We start from the raw sequence: 14,967 nt of genomic DNA, 5'->3' as shown, positions 1-14,967 counted from the left end.
GAAACATCAGATTGTGATAAAAACATAAGGAAATGGAAACGTTCAGTGTTGATAATATACTGTAAATGACTTTAATGCAGTACATTTGCCCTTAGAATATGTAAATAAAGACTAAACAAGGACTTCATAAAAAATGCAAAAGATCTATAATAAACATCACAATCAAGGCCTAACGGTAAACATTTTCAAGATTGTAGTCATTTTATTTCAATTTTACAATTATGCATTACGACAATTTGTACTTCACTCCTGAAATGCCTTATTAAATAAAGCAAGTAAAAATAAAAAAAATAAAATCCTGATTTAAACATATATAGTCATTTGGGCTTTAATATTACATTGACTTTGTAATATAACATAAGTTCAAGATACACTTTCCTCTCTACACCAAACTATAAAGCCAACCTGTTATTATGATACATACAGTATGGATGCAGGGAGCACCCAATGGCATCCAGAAATTTGTATGGACATGTTCGGAAATCACAACATTCACTACATCCACCTGGCAACCGTGTATACAGAAACTGAGGGAGAATCTGTCAAACCATGAATTCCAACACATAATGCTTGACGCTGAATTAATACCTGCAGTCCAGCGATGCCTAAACTCATTTTCTCCAAGATCAAAATCTACGAGATTAAGGATCTCATTCGGAAAGACAAACAACCAAAACCGTAAATGGATTTCAATCTTGTTTATTGTTGTATATTGTACATTATGAGCCTGAACGGATTGTGCTGTTAACATAGTGTTTGTTTATGTGGGTGTTGTTACTGTTGTAAATTCATATCCTTTTTTTTCACAGACTGAATGTTCTGTTAAGCATTAAAAAGCAGAAAAACAACACCGGGTGTGTTTTGATTCAGAAAAGGACTGACGCTGATTATCAGTAAGTTCATCGGCAGTGCCTATTTGTATACGTACGGTACAAATCTGACAATATTTTCAATACTGAAATGACCACAAAAAAATTACTTACAATGTATTTTAAAAGTAACATGTAATGCAGTTTTTCCACAATACTGATAAAAACATTTACGATGTGGCTAATTTGTACGAATTTGTACATTTTTGTACGATTTTCATTCGCGCCAGTGACTGGGGCGGGGCTTCACTATTCCATTGCCTCCAACAAACATTTTGTAGGATTTACAACATACAAATTCACACAAATAAACCACCTCGTAAAATAGTTACAAATTCCCGTGAGACCAGGTATTTTTTTCAGTTGTGGCATCACAATTTGTAAAAAAAATATTTTTTAAGTTGCCTTAGACCAACTTTCATTGCAAAATGTATGATAAAATATTACGCCAATTATATTGTTTTACATATTGTTTTTAAGACTTCAGGAACATTTAACGCTTGGGCTACAGCTATCCGATCTGCTAAAAAGTCAAGGTTAGTAACACTAAACCAATTAAAAATGCATTTTATGTTTATACCTTTAAAATGAGTTTGAATATTTCCTCTAAACAGACTACCTGGCTGCTTTTCACACATTTCTCAAAACTGAGTTTAGTGCGGAGAACGTGGCTTTTTGGCTGGCCTGCAGGGAATATAAGGAGATCGCACCTGGAAGGCGCTCTTACAGAGCAGCAGAGATCTATGAAGAATTTCTTCATCCTATGGCGCAACAGGAGGTCTGTATGTGAATGACATTAAGTGCATTCATTTGCGTATTAAAGGAGAAGCAGGTTTCTATACCATTAGCATGCATGGAAATATCATTGCATTGTAGCACCTGCCCATTTATTCTGTTTATTGTTGAGCTGTGGTGTGACTTACAGCAGTTTTATTTAGAATGCCGACAAAAAAGTTGCAGGTTTAAACCCTGAAGGCGTTCATTTCATTAATAAGTGACATCAAAAGCTGAATATCAATTAATCCCATATAAACGATATGAATCCATTTAAGATGTAGTAAATATGACAATTCTGATTTACATTTTCACAGGTCAACGTTGACCATCACATTCGCGAGAAGATCAAGAGATCCTTGGCAAAGCCTGACCTCACTTGTTTCGACGAAGCAGCGTCACACATATACAGACTAATGGAGGAAGACTCCTGCCCGAGGTTCCTCAAATCTGAAACCTACCAGAACCTGAGGAACACAGACAGGAACCCTAAATAGACCTGCAGTCAACACAAGAGAAAACATAGCATAGAAAAGTCCCTGGACAAAGCGCCGTACTGAAAGAGAACATACACGTGGTTTGGAGAAGTGACTTAAAAAGAACAGAAAGCATCGAGTGACAAGATGAACGAGCCGATAAACCGTGTCGCTGCTAACTTACAGTTATAGGAAATGACTTAGAATGATGATAAATTACAAAGTTTCTCTTGTTGTTTAGGATATGCTGTTTTTGTATGAAGAAGTGACTTTCATTTTAAAGGAAAGTTCTTGAGCGATGCCAGTAAATAATGGGTTTAGGTGTTAAAATTGTGCCACCTGAATAAAAACATACTGAATGCCCTCAGAAAAATACAGTTGCAGGGTTGACAGTTTTATAGATTTGACATACAAACCTCATTCAATTACAAAGTTAAAAAAAGGTTTTAAAAAAGAATTAAATACCAATTGTTGTTCCAATTGCTTCCATTGTTAACCTCATTTGTAAGTCGCTTCGGATAAAAGTACATAAAAGTAATTCTAATAATTCCACAAATTCTCATTTATGGACCAGTTTCACAAACAAGGCTTAGTTTAAGCCGGGACTATGCCTTAGTTAAATTACGACAAATTGGAGACATTAGTTGGTGTGCATCTTGATACAAAGCAATGGCACTTACATATTTTAATATAGTTATTTTCATTTCAGACAGCGCAAATATTCATTGTCTGGTACTACACTACACAGCCTTGTCTGTGAAACCAGGCATTAATAATAATAAGGGTTGAAAAAACGTCTTTCAATAACAGTGAATCTTTATGAACTGTCTTTTTGTTCTATGGGTTCTTCCAGTTGTTAAATTCCTACTGTGACAGCTTGAGGAGAACACTCGGTACGCGAGGGAACATCACGGCACTTTCTGATGAAGATGAGTCAAATACTTAATAAACTATATTTACGTTGCTTTACCAAATTGAAATAAACTGGGACAATGTTATCCACAGTCAGTGAATAATTGTTAATAATTCTGCAAAAGTGCAAAAGAAAAAAAAAGATAAAAATGTTTTCTATGGTAGCCAATAGTGCGTCAGAAATCTCAGAACAAGTTTGACACAACTTGAGGGTGAGTAAATGAAGAGATTCGAGGTTTAACAAGGCAACCCAAAGCGGCTAAGAATAACTTGATGTCTGACTTAAAACTCCACCATCACTGTCACAATGTCTGATGAGTGAAAATCTCATTTCTGACTATTAAGTTTCTTATTGTAATACAATGTCATTACTAAATTTCTAAATATTTCAATTTCACATCACACCACATAAATATAAAGCACTCCTATCTTTTCAACACACTTTATTATCTCAATCTCAATGTAAACTTTTTCCCAATGTGCTATCACTCAAAGGCAAGACTAATGCAAAATCATTTGGCAACACATTGACATAAGGAAATGAATTTGCACACAGGGCCACTCACTTAACTGCGGTGAATTCAGCGGATGTGCACGTTCATTGACTAAAAGCTACCAGGTTTCAACCTGTGGGTGACATGCCAACCGGACTCTCCCACAATGTTACCCGGCCTTCCCATGATGAGATATAAATGCTATCGCAACCGAAAGGAAATGGGTATATTTCTAAACTGCTTAAATGGCCAGGGGCTGAAAGTTGCTCAATGGAGACACTGACAGGGTTTCTGTATGTGGAGAGTGGTGAGATACGTCATGTGACTCAAGGCGCTAGCCGGCACATGTATTTCAGCATGAATGCTTGACTGCCTATATCCATTTTTGGACAAACTCGAGGAGTAACCACAACCCAGCAAAGTCACGTATCATGGCATAACACGCACTGCCTGACCACAGAATAGACCCAAGAGCTAAAATGAAAACAACACACTTTAACGCTTTTAATCGAGAACTATGTTTTAGCTGTGGAGGGTTTTTAAGTTGCTGTGGCTAAAGTTCTGTCTACGGGCAAATTCAGAATATAGATGTGACATATTTAGACAAAACGTAAAATATAAACTCTCAGAGCATTTACTATTGAATCATCTGTATATATTTGACTAAACATGAGAAAAATATCAGTCTATGCACGAGTGTACTGTTTTAACAAGATGGAAAAATGCATGAGTTATGGATGTGACAAAAAAGCATGCATGTTTTTGAGAGATGACAAACTTTGTATTAAAAGCGCAAACCAGAAGCCACAACACCCAACAAATAGAGAAGAGATGACTCTTCATAGACCAAAACATTTATTAACATTTTTATGTTCCCATTTGTGAGGAATGTGGACGGTTAGGGATGTGACGATACTGTTATGGATGTGACGATCCTGTTATGGATGTGACAATTCCCTTACCTGAATATGGAAAGCTGTGTGTTTTTGAGACTTCAAATGGGTACGTGTAACATCTAACCTATCTGTATTGTAAAAACCTCCGGTAAAAAAGTATTCTTTTGACGTTTAAAATAAAGTTTGAAACTTTTATTTTTAGTGCAGGACTGTCAAGCTGTTGTAAGCCTGTCCAGCAACTCATTATCTATATCTATAAAATAATAGTTCATGTAGCTTTCTGCAAAATACTAACATTCAAAACAAAGAATGACGTTCAAACCCTAATCATCTCATTTGACTCTTATTTTCATTTGGACACCATTACAATTGCAAACCCTTCTTGCGTCCGTGCATTTTTCCAAAACACAGACATATGCAAAGTCTTACTTTGCTTATCTGTTACTTTTGAGGACATGCTTATATTTACATGTCTAAAAATACGATCAAAATACAGTATGAACACACAAGCAACATCAATCCTCGACTGCCAGCAAATGCTTCTGGAGGATGGTGTGTGTGTGGGGGTGGAGAGTCGTGTGGCTTCCTCTTTGCTGTGGTTCGCCGAGTGCCTGTTGGTGACACAAGCCTCTAGCAACCGTCGCAGGGCATAAAAAGAAGAGTCGGACGCGCAGGAGGGAAGCCGGTAGGACACTGAGTGCAGTATGAGAACCACCATTGTGCGTCCAAGAATTGCCGGGCGACTTTCCCTCCCTGTACCATGCATCGCCTAATGGTGCAGTATCCTCCAACTCAATTCAACATGGCTGGGAATGATGGTGAAAAAAGCCAGAACTTGTAAGTGCCAGTTTTACAGAACTTTTACAGAACTAGGTGGGATTATGCTACGCTGGGAGTTGTGTTAAATTACAGCATGCTTTAGTGTACGTTTGCATGTGTGAAGCGTGAAATGCCGACAACAAAGCTGATGTTCTCTCTGTAGAGGAAAGAACCTTATGTGCCGACTAAAGTGCATGTTCTCCGACTCGTCTGCTCCGGAGAGGTAAATTTAAAAGTCCTTAAAACAAATGTGCAAAATTATCAATCATTGCTCTAAAACATCTTCCTATCTCAGTAGGCTAAGTTTAGAAGATACCCAACAATGGGCCCACTCCCTGGACCGCCTACTCAGGTCAAAGTGTAAGATACTCTATTTTTTAAACTGGACCGATAACTACTTACGGCTGTCCGGTTTGCCGCGATGATAGCAAACGTAAACCTTTGTAAATCAAAGATGAGGGTGCTCCGTATTTAGATGGTTCCTTGTTTTCCTAGACGGCCTGGCCACATTCCGCACCTTTCTCAAACTGGAATACAGTGACGAAAACATAGAATTCTGGTTGACGTGCGAAGACTACAAAAAGCTAACGTCGGCGCATAAGATGACCGCAAGGGCGAAGAAAATCTTCGAGCAATTCGTTAAAGCCGAATCATCCAAAGAGGTACAAGACACAATGCCTTAACACTTACCATATATAAAATACTCACTATCTATATCTAAACCCTCGTTTGCATTGCAGATCAACATCGACTACCACACACGGGAAGAAATCAAGAGAAGCGTAAGGAAGCCGACGGTGCAATGTTTCGACGAAGCTCAGAAGATTGTTTACGGACTGATGGAGCGCGACTCTTTCCCCAGATTTCTACGGTCGGAGATGTACAAAAGCCTCCTGGAATCCCTCGCCGCAGACGCTGAACAAGGATGACTGGATGGATATACCCAAGCTAAAACTGGAATGTCCTGGTTTATTTTGCGAGAGACTATTTATGAGCAGAAACCCAAAGCATCCCAACTCATGTGGATGAAACCATCAAAGAACCTCAGAAAACACTTTACCGTATTGATCTAAGACAAAGCAATATGTCTGGGACTAGAAGTCTCACTGCACTAACCCTACAGTTGACCCCAAATTTTTTTTTTCTCTACTGGGGAGGCTTCCTGTGTAGATAAGCGTGCAGCTCCTTCAAGCTTTTCCGGTGGTTTTACGAAGCTACAACATTGGCACAACACTATCTATTCCTAGAACATCCAGGAGATTAGTAACAAGACTTTAGCAACAAAACATCCTACCGCCGCCAGTTGGTTGAGGTAGTTTGGAGATTCTTGGAAAAGGACTGGGTTTTAAATAACCTATTTACCAAAGATGTATAATATTATGTGATCTAATCTACTAGACAGGTAAAGGCAACACTTAACAATTAGGTTGTATTTGTTAGTAAATGCATTTACTAACATAAACTAACTGCACGATACTTCTACAGCATTTATTCATATTAGTTCACGTAATTTCATCATTAGCTAATTAGCTAACATGGACATTAAAAAGGCTAAATTAAATCAAATAGATGATAAAACGATATCACTATATTTGTTAGTTCATGTAAGCTAATGCATTAGCTAATATTAACAAATACAACCTTATTGTAAATTGTTACCGGGGTGAAGTTCAAATAAAAATGGAAAATTGTAGCATGTGTGCCACACACAAAAACTGTTGGCAATGCATTTCTTATTATGAATTAATTTAAAAGCAAATGTACTACGACTGTTATTTATAAGCTACAGCCACTGGTTGGATGTTGATGTTTGTTCTTTCCACTTTGATTTTTAAGAATAATAAAACGATCATTGGATACTGTTGAAGTTTTTGTCAAATAATTGAATTGTAATGTATAGTAATGTTTACCTGTACATTGAGTAGTATTTTGATCTCACTTCGTAAGCAGTTTAGCTATGATGTGCAATCATGTCATTCATCTTCAGAATTAGTTTGTATACTTAAAGTTTTTTTTGACAGCAAAAATTCAAATAGTAAGCAAAATGTACAGTAAATATTATTTTTAGGACATTTAGTTATAAATTAAACAGCTACTACAAAACGAATAAGTGAACCTCGCCGCCAATGTCATATCATTTTATACTGGAGGCCTAGTTCCTGCAACTCAACTGCTAGCACGTTGTGCTTACAACACCACAGTCATGGTTTTGATTCCCACGGAACAAACTTGTTGTAAAATACATTTAAAACATTTAAATACACGTCTAAATGCTTTGGGTAAAGGTCTGGCAATCCACATAACTGTAAATTTCTTTTTTTAAATGTGAATTCATCAGGTCAACATCACAGGAATGAGTCTGACAGGTCCCATGATTCTTCTGTAACAAATATGTTTGAAACAGGAACATCAGAGTTTCAGTTCCCACAGAACAGAGAATTTGGACAGAAAGACTTCAGAAGTTGCAGAGTAGTGAGTAATCTTGCACATTTTTGTTATTGCATGTAAAGTATTGCTAGTCTAGTTGAGGCAAGATTTCCTCCACGTGACAACTGAGATCTACGATGAACTTCTGATAACTGACCGTCTGATAAGACTGAAACATTTGTGGTAGTACTTCAGTATAAGTAATACTTTTTTTTTTTGCACTTTTGTCTAGTTAGACTTGAATGTCGGATGACGCTGATTCCCAGAGCAACATTTCACTGCTTAGATGTCGCTCTCTTATGTCACCATATTGAGTTAGTTACCAGACGTCAGTGTGTCCCCAAACTTCTCAAATGATGACATCAAAGAATCTTAACATTTCATTCAAGTTAACAAATACAAATAAAATAGTATCTACAGAAATCCTGGATTTCCGATTTCAGACTTTGCTGTATGAGCAAATCTGAGAACAGTTAAGACATTTTTGAGTTCTGTTATGAAAAGTATTTTTGAAATACGGTAAAAAAGTCAAATTAAAGAAATGCTTGTTTATCAGTTAGGTGAGAAATAACATGAAAAAACGTTTTTAGTTTTTGGTCTGCCGCCCCGTGATTTTACTTTGGTATTTTTCTCAAAAGACAAAAATTGAGAAAATGTGACACGACCCCTTTAAAACCGCCCCAATCTTATCGGATTGCTCTCTAATAAAAATAACTAAAGGTCCCTTGTTGTGATCTTACCGTAATTCACATAACAAAATAGGGAAGAGTCCTCAAGTAAAGTTAACCACAGACCTTATTTTACAAAACAGAAACCGAAGTTAAAACAGTAAGACATTTGAAATTCCTGAAGAGAGCTCGAATACTTGTTCTCTTCTGGAGGAAGATGCCTTCCAAAAAACTAACATCAGGGTTATTTCAAGTTCACCAAAGACACAATTTCACCGTATATGGTGTTGCTTTTATGTCAAAAAACACTATGCACCCAAAGGAGTCGAAGACACTGTTCTTGTTTTCATACTAAGGTACTTTTGGAGTCCCCTGTGAGAACAAAACATGTGTCATTACTGGGAAATACCTTGTGCGCAAAACTTTTGGAGAAGCGTCTGTTTGAATGGAAACTTGGCAAGATCTCGCAGCAAGCCACTTGAGGAGCTCAGTGTTATTTACAGTCTGAACACCATAACAGACGATAAGTCTTTTCAAAACACACAGCCTTTATACCTCCAAAAGTCTGCGAGGCTGGATGATGTCTCATAAAAATAAACTTTATGTGGAGTTGGAGATGTATCTGGTAGGTCTCCTAGCATGCTTTTATCTCATGATTGGTCAAGGTTTGCGCAAAACTTGCCCAAGCAACAGATACTCATCGACATGGAAAAGATGACAACAAATAGGAAGTTGAAAAAAATAAAAGCTTTTTGTTGCAAACGCCTACAAGCAACCGTCACATTTTCTGCCAAAAAAGTTAGTTTTACTGTATAGTCATTTACATACATGTATCTAAGGTTTATAGCATATATTTGTGCTAAAAGATGCTTCACAACACTGCACACGGTGAAAAACCAAATATGAATTAAAATCGTATTCAACTTTAAAGGAAAAGTTCACCACAAAAGTTTGATTTCATGGAAACTTCCACGTCAAAACTCAAGTGCTGATCCTTTAATAGTCCAATGTCTATGCAAATCACACCGTTCAGTGCTGCTGTCGAATACATCACTGACAATCTACATTTGCATTTCATTGAATTACCGAATGGAAACATGTACATTTCCGATGCCGAGTTGGTTACAGGAACAAACAGCACTGTCTTTGTTACGTAGGGTTATGAATTTAAACCTAAACCAGTATTTCACGTTCAAAGTGAATAAGATTACATGTGTTATGCACGACTGATTTCAGAAGAAGTGTAAACAAATCCTTCTTGTTCTTAAGATACCTGCATTTGAGAGGGCATGCTTTTGAGTCAATGGTTTGTGTTTATTGATAAAAATCAATCGCCATGAAATCCAATAAACTATATTTTTAATACACAGTAGACCAAAGACTGAGATAATTCTTTTTTACATTGTGTAAACATTGTCTTTACAGATTATATTATCAAAATAACTCAATGTGAATGCAAAGCAGAATTAAACGTTTTATTGTTGCACGTGTACTTGCATTTGATAGAATGACTCTTAAATATCTTAAATATTCCTCAGTTACAGTACATCACAGTTGTTACTGGTTGAAAATGTCTTAAAATTATAAATAAACAAAGTTTTAGGATTGCAAGTAAACATTTAAGAATTCCAGAATGTGGCTTTAACCAGAAACAACACTTCACCTTTTAATCAGAAATGAGTTAGCAGTTGACAAAACGTCATGCATTGAACTATTCCTGCAAAAACGCATATTTCTAGAAATTATACACATATGTTTACTCTAAACCGGCCACAGTTTTGCGTCATCTTTGTGTTAATGTAGGCCTTGGGATTTATTTGCTAATGTACGTTTCTTAAAGCACGAAATAACGCTTTTGTACATCTAACTGTAAGAACTTAGTCTCACAACTACATAAACATGTTGATCTGACTTTGTGTTTCGCAACATATACTGCATACACCCAGTTGGCCCAAAATGTTTAATGGCAACAATACACTTTTTTTGGTCTTGATTCCAAAAAAGACTCTTGCAGGGGTTAACATATGCAAAATAAAGCATTTCTGGTATATTGATTATACTTTATTTTATAGTACGTGTACCTATAGTGTACTTACCTAAGAAAGTACTGGGTAGTGGAAGGTAACTAAATGGCATAAGTATAGGTGTAGATTCAGGGTTAGTACCTGTCGTAAGGGCCTGTAGTTACTGTAATAAGTACACAGTATGTACAAGGGAAACAGGACTGTAAAATAAAGTGCTACCCGTAAAGTACTATACAAAAGGTATCGCGTGCACAACCGGTTGATAATTGTACAAGTTGCATCACCAAATACATCCAAAATACTTCAACTACAACACGTCTTAACCGGTAAAATCAGATCTAGCCCTGACATCTTCTATCAAACAGCTTTTTTTGTCATTTGAGTAACACCCACATTCATTTAGGTGAACTATTTATAGAGATGAGTTTCTATAAATAAGACATTCCTTCTAGAAATAGAAGCAGACGGAATGTTGGAGGAGAACATACAGGTTTGATCAGTACTTAAACCAGATATTGCATTTATATGCCTGAATTCTTCGAAGAAAGAATTCTTTCTAAGCTTTTAACTATTGTAACCTAAAAGAAATACACCTGTCATGTACACACATTGACAATTATTTTTAGAATAATGGTGTGGTGATTTAAACTGATCAGATGACAAGACAATAGAAACTTTAGTGAAATAAAAAGGGAGATTTTGCCTATTATAAAGCCATCCTACATTTTTTAATCTGTGAAGCATGATAAAATGAAAAGGTCAGTTAATGTATAAAAGTTTAGCAAAACAGTGCTTCTTTTATACGGCGAGTCTGGTGGGGTTTTGTTGAAAACTCATGCTTTACATCAACATCTTTTTAAGACCACAACAACTATAATTCATTCAATTCCATCCTAACTTCTCACTTTTAAACCCATTATTGTAACCCTGAATAGACTAAACTCATGATTACTTTGAGTAAGTTAACTTCCTGCCAAAAAGACTTGCACAAGCCAATCACACGCTGACGCAGCGCAGCCAACCACGCGCTTCGTCCCCTGAAAAGGACACGCCCTTTGCACGGCACGCCGAGCTATAAAGCAGCCCAGGCTGAGAGAACCAACATGTTTGATTTGTATGATACCGATGCACACACACTGGCAACAATGAGAGCTGCTACAATAAACAAAAGCTTGGAAGGACTGATCTATTCAAAAAACCTTGAGCCGGCCATGGGAATAGATAAAATGATGTGAGTTTTGTTATTTTTAAACTTGGTTTTCTGTTTAGTTGTATACGTGCGGTTGCTAACGTTATGTCGGTTGCGATTGACAGAAGGACTTGGAGGTCAAGGATGCTCTTTAAGAGTTTTTCTCTGAGAGAAGCCTCAGGCGGCACAGTGCGGAGAAATGCATACAGGTAATGATTTATAATGTTTATACACTTTGTTAAATGCTTTGTGAAAGTGTCCAGGAAAAGATATCTGAATTTTCTACTTCTGTGTTCTCACAGGCCGACCGTTGAAGAAGTATGTCAATGGTCAGAGTCTCTGGACAACTTACTGAACAGCAAATGTAAGTATTGCTCACAAAGGTCTATCGGTCACAAAAATGTGGCTCATTCAGAAAAGGCAAGTGGATCTAATTCATGTCGTCTCATCTCATCTGCAGGTGGACTGATCGCATTTCGCCTCTTTATGGAGTCTGAATACTGCGTTGAGAATATCGAGTTTTGGATGGCCTGCGAAGAGTTTCGAAAGATCAACTCCAAATCAAAACTCAGATCCAGGGCGAAAAGGATATATGAACAATTCATCAGAGAAGATTCGCCAAAAGAGGTGAGGTGGACGTCTGAGGTGAACATCATGAATGTTTGCTTTCATAAAAGCACATTATAATAATTGACTTCCTTCAGGTCAACTTGGATTCCCACACGAAGAAAACCGTCGACCAGTGTCTTCTGTTACCAACACAGACCACCTTCCTAGCTGCTCAAAACAAAATATACTACCTGATGGAACACAACTCGTACACTCGCTTCCTGGAGTCTGAACTCTACAATAACCTTTGTAAATACACTGAGGGAGAGTGATTTGTTTTTTATTACAGTTAAGGAACAGTCATTGTGGTGTTTCATCAGATGTTGAATCAGTAGCATGTGATAGCTCTGATTTCATTTATCGGCTGCACTTTTAAAATTTCAATGTATTTATATTTTGCAGATGTTGCACAAATATGTAAATAGGTATTAAGGGGTCATTCCTTAAATGTACGGTGACATGATCAAATGTATTTGTTTGAAAAACTGTAACGGTTTGTCCTAAAGTTGCGTTACTTTTGGTATTTGTTTATATACAGTCTATTGTCATGCTGTTGACTGGCTCAACAACAATGTCATATGAGGTTTTGTATTTGATCTTTGTTTTTCTATGAATAAATTTGGATGAAATCTTTTTTTATTTGACAACCTTTAACATGTTTAACCCTTGTGTTATTAATATTAATAAATGCAAGCAAGAAAAAAAAACATCATTAGTCAGGAAAGCTTATAAAAGTGCTTAGAAAAAAAACACTGATTTTCTCTAAAGGAGCACTGTGGATATTTTAGCGGCATCTAGCGGTGAGGTTGCGAATCGCAACCAACGGCTCCCTCCACCCCTCCCTTTCGAAGCACTTTTTTATTTAACGTATTTATGAAATGTTACAGAGCAGTTTGTCCTTTTAGGGCTACTGTAGAAGCAACATGGTGTATTCCATGTAAGGGGACCCGCGGTGTATGTAGATAGAAATATCTCATTCTCAGGTGATAAAAACCCAACACTTCATTATGTAATGTCTTTATACACCTGTAAAGACATGGTTATGTATATTATAAAACGACACACTGGAGATCTAAAGAATGTTTTCCTGCAAAGTCGCTCACGATAAGACAACCTGTTAAAGCCTTAAATATTAATCTCTTTATTTTGACATGACCAGAGATGAACCTACGTCTATCAAAACGAACTCCACCAAAGATCAAACATTTAATGCAAATACTATGCGGAGGTCTGAACATCGTGCTTGTTTTTTGTGTTGCATATGTGTTTCAAACATTTGACGCATCTTAACGTTTTTGATGTACGTGAGGACGTAATAACCGCATGTTTCTTTTCCTGTAGATGATCTCATTGTAGGACGACACTGTCCAGATACCAAACACTCCATAAGTTTTGACTGATCCAACACAGCAGAAAGTGTTCACAGAAAGCCAACGTGGCTTTTAAAAACAGCGCTGGCTTTCCTCACATCAGGCCTCAAGTTCATCTTCATATCTACGGTGGTGTAAAAAAAAGGATTTAGACAATTTTTAAATCACACTTTTATATGGATGTCTATGCGTTATATACATTTACTTAATTACAAAGAAAATTGGCAAGAAAGTAACTTTCTAAGCGAAAAGTTTTAATTTAAAACACTGATTTAAATGAAAAACATTCAAGAAAATGTAAAGTTGATGAATTTATGTAGACCTGTAGTTACTCTGCCAAGGCACATTTTACTTGATCCACTAAAAATTCTTTATGGTTTAAATGCATCTCAAAGTATGTCAAAACTTCAACATTGTTGAATCACGCCTGAACCAGCTTATCAAGGTCTTCAAGATGACTAAAACAAATGTAAGGCAGGTGTGTTACAGCAGGGTTAAACCCCACCTAACATGCCATATTTCCTATATTTAGCCCAAGTGTTGAATTGGGTCAGGTTGTGGCAAACGTTATTATTAGAAGTACCTATGTAATAGATTCCATTATCACTCCCTCCGAATCAGTCAGCAATCTCTGAGTCATATTTGATGAACAGCTGTCCTTCAATGATCACATTGCAAAGACAACGCGATCATGCCGATATGCCTTATTCAACATTAGAAAGGTTAGACCCTACCTCACTGAGCATGCGGCACAACTCCTTGTCCAGGCCCTGGTTATCTCAAGGTTAGACTACTGCAATGCTCTCCTTGCTGGTCTTCCTGCAAAGGCTATCAAACCACTTCAGCTGGTGCAAAACGCAGAAGCACGCCCCTTTTCATCTCTCTCCACTGGCTACCGGTTGAAGGCCGGATCAGATTCAAGTCACTGATGTTTGCCTACAGGACAAGATCACTGGATCTGCACCGGCATACTTTCACACGCTACTACACTCCTACACCCCATCAAGAACCCTGCGTTCAGCAAATGAGCGGCGCCTTGTAATACCTTCTCATAAGGGCATGAAATCCCTTTCTCGCTCATTCTCCTTCACAACTCCTTCCTGGTGGAACATTCTTCCCAATGCGGTCTGGTCAACCACATCTCTCACAACCTTCAAAAAACTTCTTAAAACACACCTCTTCTGGGAATACTTGACAGACAAATAAAAAAATAAATAAACAAATCTTTGTATGACATATAGCTTATTGCTCCCCGAACTCTTTGTAAGTAGCTTTGGATAAAAGCGTCTGCTAAATGACTAAATGTAAATGTAGATGACACAATTTAATAATTGTGCTGCTTTAATAATGTGATAAACGGTTGCATATGTTACATAATGTGCAGTCTGCATCAATAAATGTGCAACATGTTTATCAATTGCCAATTAATATTCATAATAT

The 14,967-nt window shown here is 37.1% G+C and overlaps 3 protein-coding genes across 7 annotated transcripts; all 3 read left to right on the top strand.

Moving 5' to 3' along the window:
* The first annotated feature begins 518 nt into the window (after positions 1-518).
* LOC306903087 (regulator of G-protein signaling 21) lies at positions 519-3,122 on the top strand. Its single transcript, XM_079472031.1, has 5 exons — positions 519-678; positions 810-893; positions 1,350-1,405; positions 1,484-1,647; positions 1,961-3,122. The coding sequence occupies exons 1-5, from the start codon at positions 602-604 to the stop codon at positions 2,138-2,140; spliced, it is 561 nt and encodes a 186-aa protein (XP_079328157.1). The 5' UTR covers positions 519-601; the 3' UTR covers positions 2,141-3,122.
* Positions 3,123-5,037: 1,915 nt separating this feature from the next.
* rgs13b (regulator of G protein signaling 13b) lies at positions 5,038-7,352 on the top strand. Of its 4 annotated transcripts, none has more exons than XM_079472229.1 (5): positions 5,038-5,258; positions 5,404-5,463; positions 5,536-5,600; positions 5,736-5,902; positions 5,981-7,352. In XM_079472229.1, exons 1-5 carry the CDS (start codon positions 5,182-5,184, stop codon positions 6,167-6,169), a joined length of 558 nt encoding a protein of 185 aa, XP_079328355.1. In that variant the 5' UTR covers positions 5,038-5,181; the 3' UTR covers positions 6,170-7,352. The 4 variants fall into 4 exon arrangements, with proteins under 4 accessions (XP_079328355.1, XP_079328358.1, XP_079328357.1 ...); XM_079472232.1 differs by having other exon boundaries at positions 5,365-5,463; XM_079472231.1 differs by having other exon boundaries at positions 5,071-5,258; positions 5,344-5,463.
* Positions 7,353-11,458: 4,106 nt separating this feature from the next.
* On the top strand, positions 11,459-12,852 carry rgs2 (regulator of G protein signaling 2). 2 transcript variants are annotated; one of them, XM_079472059.1, is made up of 5 exons: positions 11,459-11,590; positions 11,674-11,757; positions 11,851-11,912; positions 12,009-12,175; positions 12,253-12,852. In XM_079472059.1, the coding sequence occupies exons 1-5, from the start codon at positions 11,463-11,465 to the stop codon at positions 12,427-12,429; spliced, it is 618 nt and encodes a 205-aa protein (XP_079328185.1). In that variant the 5' UTR covers positions 11,459-11,462; the 3' UTR covers positions 12,430-12,852. The 2 variants fall into 2 exon arrangements, with proteins under 2 accessions (XP_079328185.1, XP_079328186.1); XM_079472060.1 differs by having other exon boundaries at positions 11,532-11,757; positions 12,253-12,809.
* Positions 12,853-14,967: the final 2,115 nt, after the last annotated feature.

The sequence above is a fragment of the Barbatula barbatula genome (assembly GCF_947034865.1).
Source record: "Barbatula barbatula genome assembly, chromosome: 13".
Taxonomy (NCBI): domain Eukaryota; kingdom Metazoa; phylum Chordata; class Actinopteri; order Cypriniformes; family Nemacheilidae; genus Barbatula; species Barbatula barbatula.
This window is presented reverse-complemented; position numbering and strand designations above follow the sequence as displayed.

Bases quoted from the DNA above. Each gene is read 5' to 3' on its own strand.
- LOC306903087 (XM_079472031.1), top strand. From the start codon at position 602: ATGCCTAAACTCATTTTCTCCAAGATCAAAATCTACGAGATTAAGGAT. The intron at 894-1,349 runs GTAAGTTCATCG...ATTGTTTTTAAG, and splicing joins AGGACTGACGCTGATTATCA to ACTTCAGGAACATTTAACGC. The intron at 1,648-1,960 runs GTCTGTATGTGA...ACATTTTCACAG, and splicing joins ATCCTATGGCGCAACAGGAG to GTCAACGTTGACCATCACAT.
- rgs13b (XM_079472229.1), top strand. From the start codon at position 5,182: ATGCATCGCCTAATGGTGCAGTATCCTCCAACTCAATTCAACATGGCT. The intron at 5,464-5,535 runs GTAAATTTAAAA...TTCCTATCTCAG, and splicing joins GACTCGTCTGCTCCGGAGAG to TAGGCTAAGTTTAGAAGATA. The intron at 5,601-5,735 runs GTAAGATACTCT...TTGTTTTCCTAG, and splicing joins CCGCCTACTCAGGTCAAAGT to ACGGCCTGGCCACATTCCGC.
- rgs2 (XM_079472059.1), top strand. From the start codon at position 11,463: ATGTTTGATTTGTATGATACCGATGCACACACACTGGCAACAATGAGA. The intron at 11,758-11,850 runs GTAATGATTTAT...GTGTTCTCACAG, and splicing joins GTGCGGAGAAATGCATACAG to GCCGACCGTTGAAGAAGTAT. The intron at 11,913-12,008 runs GTAAGTATTGCT...TCTCATCTGCAG, and splicing joins CAACTTACTGAACAGCAAAT to GTGGACTGATCGCATTTCGC.